Source organism: Lepidothrix coronata, unplaced genomic scaffold (assembly GCF_001604755.1).
Source record: "Lepidothrix coronata isolate B3197 unplaced genomic scaffold, Lepidothrix_coronata-1.0 Scaffold405, whole genome shotgun sequence".
In the NCBI taxonomy this organism is placed as follows: domain Eukaryota; kingdom Metazoa; phylum Chordata; class Aves; order Passeriformes; family Pipridae; genus Lepidothrix; species Lepidothrix coronata.
This window is the reverse complement of record NW_016690585.1, coordinates 65,833-71,060: the sequence shown is the minus strand read 5'-3', so window position 1 is coordinate 71,060 and position 5,228 is coordinate 65,833. Positions and strand designations below refer to the sequence as shown.

Here is a 5,228-nt window from a genome sequence, read left to right as displayed (position 1 = left end):
GCAAGGATGGACATCTCTGCAGACCTGGCTGAGACCAGGCTGTCCCTGGGACAGGGATGCACACACGTGTGCAAGGATGGACATCTCTGCAGACCTGGCTGAGACCAGGCTGTCCCTGGGACAGGGATGCACACGTGTGTGCAAGGATGGACATCTCTGCAGACCTGGCTGAGACCAGGCTGTCCCTGGGACAGGGATGCACACACGTGTGCAAGGATGGACATCTCTGCAGGCCTGGCTGAAACCAGGCTGTCCCTGGGACAAGGATGCACACACGTGTGCAAGGATGGACATCTCTGCAGGCCTGGCTGAAACCAGGCTGTCCCTGGGACAGGGGTGCACACATGTGTGCAAGGATGGACATCTCTGCAGACCTGGCTGAGACCAGGCTGTCCCTGGGACAGGGATGCACACACGTGTGTGCAAGAATGGACATCTCTGCAGACCTGGCTGAAACCAGGCTGTCCCTGGGATGGGGATGCACATGTGTGTGCAAGGATGGACATCTCTGCAGACCTGGCTGAAACCGAGCTGTCCCTGGGGATGCACACACATGTGCAAGGGACAGAATTCCTCCCCAAAATCCCATCACACCATGTATGGCAGTGCTCACCGAGGGCAAACACGCCCCATGGAGCGCCACAGAACCGAGTGTGCCAACACACCCCCACTGCCCCCCCTGCCAGCAGCACGAGCCGAGCTGGAACAGGGAGCGGCGAGGAGCAACAGCTCCTCGAGTGCTCTTGTGCTAATTGAGCCGATGCCTTTGGTGGCAAACAAGGGAAGGCTCTAGAGAAGCGTTTCCTCATCGCCCTCGTCACCCAGAGCCGTCTGGCAGCCCCTGGCTTCCTGTGAGGAAGCGCCGAGCCCGGCCCGGCCACCGCTCCCGGCACGGGCAGGGGCAAAGCTGGGCCAGAAACGGTGAAACAATTCCCAGAAATGTGCCGGGGGGAGGGACCGGCGTGAGGAGAGGGAGGGGAAAGAATGTAAAAGTGGGCTTAGAAGGTGGTGTTGTGCTCAGCAGAGCTCAGCCCTCCGCAGATCATCTCCGCAGAGCTGGGTTTGGCCGGTGACCAAACGCTGAATAACGAAGGGGTTTGGTGTCAGTTCCCGGAGTTCGGCTGCCGCGGGGGAACGGAGTGAACTCCTGGTTCAGGAGGTGTCAGACAAGTCCCACAGCTTCCAAAGGGCTGCACTCAAACGTCCTGTTGGCGTTTTCCATCAGCTGGGCTGAAAAACTACATTTCCTCTCCTCTCCAGACTTGGCTCTGCCAGGGAGAAGCCCAGGCTCCCACTGGGCATTCCCAAATTCTCCTGACAAAACTAAATAAATCAGGGCTGGTCTCTGACCTGCAAGCCCAGGTCCTAGGCAGACAACTGGAAAAACACACAGATTCCCTGGAGGAATAAGTGTGGGTACGGATGGGATTTTGTTGTTAGGCTGAATTTTGGAAACCTCCCCATCCCACACCTCAGCCCGTGCTCAGCTCCGAGCAGTTCCGCTCCGCGCTCTCTTCGTGCAGCATCACCACCTGCCCCGAGCTGACATCCTTCCTGAGGGACCCCGGCATGGGACAGACAACTCCCCTTCCCGTGTGCCTTGGGGAGATGGGATTCACTGCCCTGCTTCCCAGATGGAGAAATGCAGGCAAAAGTAAATAAATGTCTGCTTTGAATTCGTTTAGTGAGTGCGTGGCAGAGCCAGGGAGCTTCCAGGCGCCCTGGGATTTAACCCTGGCAGAGCTGAGGAGCATCCAGGAGTCCTGGAATTTAATCCCTTCTGCTCCGAGCTGGGGGGAGGGCTGGGAGTGTGGCTTCACCTGCGGAAGCACCTGCCAGTGCTCTGGAGCAGCCGCTGAGCGTGAGGGGAGCTGGCAGGAAACACCGGGGCTGCCACGAGAGCGAACTCCTGAGCTCCATCCACCAGATCCACGTCGCTCTGGTGGCTTTGATGGAGCAAAATCATAATTTATAACACAGGAGGGCTTTGATCTGTGGCAGAAACAGGCAGCTGGGTCTCCTCGCTGCAGAATTGGGTGAGATTCAGACTGTCCCGGGGCCGTTGCCACTCAGTTTCCCATTCATTGTCTGGGGGGTGGGCAAAGGGGGGGGCCTGGTTTTGCCAGGGAATAAATGATGATTCTCCAGCCAGCACCAAACCCCTGTTCTGAGACCCTGGGAGCAGGAAGTCTTGGGAGCACCCTGGGCACACACAAGCCCCGGGGACCCCTCCACTGAGACCCTCAGCATTCCAGCCCCCCCGACACCGGCACGTTCCTCTGCACCACAGGCACAGAGTCACCCCAGTGCACACCCACAGCCAGATGTCACCTCTGGGACCAGCAGAGAGTCACCTCAGTGCACATCAGCACCAGATGTCACCTCCGTAGCCGCGTCTCTGCCCGACCACAGATTCTTCCATATAAAGACACGGCAGCCGCTGCTGCGCGTTATTTATGGTCCCTCACACACACGTGGAGCCCTGGAGCTGCCTCAGGCCCAGGCGGGAGTTCTTCCCCGTAAGAAACACAAACACAAGAGCATCTTGTTCAGAACAGGCCCCATATGGCCCCTCCAGCCTCGTCCCACTCCTGGGCTCCCAGCACACCTGGATTCCAGCTGTAGCTACCTGGATGTACTCAGGAGGGACAGACAGACATCTTTTCCCTGCACCTCTTCCCTGTGTTGATTCCTGTTCAAACACCTTCTCTCTTGGCTTGTCCAGCCTATTCCCAATCCCATCCCAGCAGCCTGACTGTGTTGGTCTGCATTACTGCTGGGAAATTCGGGAGAGCCACAAACCACGGGGGATTCGTGCCACTGGCTCTGTGCCTCTCACATCCATCCAACTTTCCCAATCCATAAATGTCTCTATAGATCCATCACGGGGTTCGTGTCTCGCTACCACCAGTGCTATCCACAGTCTCTAATCCTTCTCTCATCACCTCTGTTTACCTGAGCATTCCCAAGGCACCGACCCCCCCCCTGCAGACAACATCCAGTCCCTGTTCCTGTGTCTCTCTCCAGCTCTGGAGCGGCCAGGAGGTCGATGGGAGCAAGCTCTGGAATTCCAGCACACAGCTCAGCACCACCTGGGCATTCAGTCCACTTTTTAGACCATCTCTGTGTTCTAACAACCCTTGACCCCTCCGTGTGTGCCATGCCCACGATGCAACCAGCCCTAAATCAAGCTGCCCCTTCCACCCTCCAGATCCTGAGCTGGGCCAGGCAGCCGTGCATCCAAACAGGGTCCAGCAGGGAATGACCCCCACTGAGGGAAACCCAGTGAGACCAGGGTTTTCCCCCAAATTCCCTGACCCAGAACAGCCCCTGTGCCTGCTGTGGGCACCGGTGCAGTGCTGGGATGTCAGAGGGGACCCGAGGGAGGAGGGCTCTGGCCAGGGGAGTTCTCCCTGATGGGTTTGGAGGGCTCTGGCCAGGGGAGTTCTCCCTGATGGGTTTGGAGGGCTCTGGCCTGGGGAGTTCTCCCTGATGGGTTTGGAGGGCTCTGGCCAGGGGAGTTCTCCTTCTCCCTGATGGGTTTATGGAGACAAAAAGCGCGGGGGGGCCGTGCAAGGACAGCCGGGTGCCGGCTCAGCCTGACGGTCACATCCAATTACCTCCGATGTCAACACCACGTTAAACCCCAAACCCCGGCGAGGAGACGGAGGAGGGGGAGAGGAGGGGGCACGTTGTGCAACACGGTGTCGGATCCTGGGGGAAATTTCCCCGTTGTCCTCTTGGCACGGGGGAAAAATACCAGAGATCGACCCGTAAATGGCTCGATTCCAGTCGGCAGAGCGGAGCTATTTCCAAATGGACAGTGAGCAGCTGGGAACAAGGCACTGTCGGGCTCAATGAGGGAGGACAGGCACAGAAGGGAGCCGGCATTGCTGTCGCCGCGGCAGGAAGAGGGACGAGGGCTTAACTCTCGCTAAGTGAATCCTTTCGTGTCTCCACGCTGGGAAAATGTCTCCCAGCAGAGCTGTCTGGGAGAGTCGCTGTCGGAGCCGAGCCTGACCCGGTCGGGTCCTGCTGGCGCCAGCCCGGGGAGAAGAGAAGCCCCCGAAGAACCTCCTCGGCCCGGCTGGCGCTGGAGGGGCGCTGGGAAGGGCCGGGGCTGCTCCTTTTCATATGCAAAGGAAGGAAGGGGGGATGGGAAAGGAAACTGAAACCGATCCTACCTCCTTCTCCGAGATGTAAAGCTGATCTCCCTTCAGAACCACATAACGGTTTTTCCAGATTTCCCTAAAAATGCCTTTCCCGCAAAATTTCCGCACCCAGCCGACCTTCTCCGGCTGCACAGGTTGCTGGTTTCCATCCTGGTGCCCCTAACACAAAGGGAGAGGGAAGAAAATGGGGGGAAACGGGATTATTCTTGGTTTTACACTCCTCTTCTCCCCCCCCTCCTTCTTTGCCCAACTTTCGCCTCCCCCTCCCTCCGGCCCCTCTCTCCGCCGACGCCGGGACCCGAGTCCTTCCCCAGGGTCACTCCACGGGGATTTTTGTGCCGCAGACGCGAAGCGGCACCAGCAGCACCGGGAGGAGGCTGCGAGGACCGGGCAGGGTTCCCTCCGCGGTTATATAAGACAGGCCGGCGTCTCTATCGCCTCATCCAGCGGGCATTTACCCATGGAAAGGGGAACCGGGGGGGGGGGATTGAGCGGAATTTAAACCGGCTGGATATTTTTTTTTTTTTTTTTTTTACTGCGGTGAAAATTGCATTTTTCCGCTTTTCGTGAGCAATTAATCCAAGAGGTGAAACCTACGGACGGTTCCCATGCGGGATTTCTCCGTAGGCAGCGATGGGATCGCTGGGTGCAGCACACACACACACACCCGGCACAGAGCGACGGATTGATGGTGCCGCTGGATTTTATGGTTTCCTTGTGTTCCAAGATGAAAACTGCCTGCCCACATCCCCCAGTGTCCGTGACGGGTGCGGGATGCCGGAGAGGCGCTGGGCAGGGGCAGGAGCTGGGCCGGCCGCGGGGTCCGGGTCTCTTTGGGTCTGCTTGGGGGTCTGCGCGTTTTTTTTGCGGGGGGGAGCCCAAGCGAACACCTGGCACCGGAGAGACAAACCCCCCCTCCCCAAAACATCCGGGAACCTCCCTCACCCCGCCGTGCCCCGGGAGAAGAACCGATTCCACTCACCCTTTTCGCAGAATTATTTTTTTTCATCGTTCCTTGGTGCGCTGGGAGGAGGTTTTATTTTTTTTTTTTTTTTT

General features: G+C 58.3%; 1 protein-coding gene across 1 annotated transcript in view; it reads right to left on the bottom strand.

Annotated features, from left to right (window-relative positions):
• Positions 1-5,226, bottom strand: part of PLEKHO1 (pleckstrin homology domain containing O1) — an 11,668-nt gene extending 6,442 nt beyond the window's left edge. Inside the window, exons 1-2 of the mRNA XM_017839377.1 lie at positions 5,155-5,226; positions 4,185-4,331 (exon numbers count right to left, since the gene is read on the bottom strand). Of these exons, the coding sequence (XP_017694866.1) occupies positions 4,185-4,331; positions 5,155-5,181 (174 nt within the window). The 5' untranslated portion in view covers positions 5,182-5,226. The remainder of the gene's footprint in view (positions 1-4,184; positions 4,332-5,154) is intronic.
• Between the last annotated feature and the right edge of the window lie 2 nt (positions 5,227-5,228).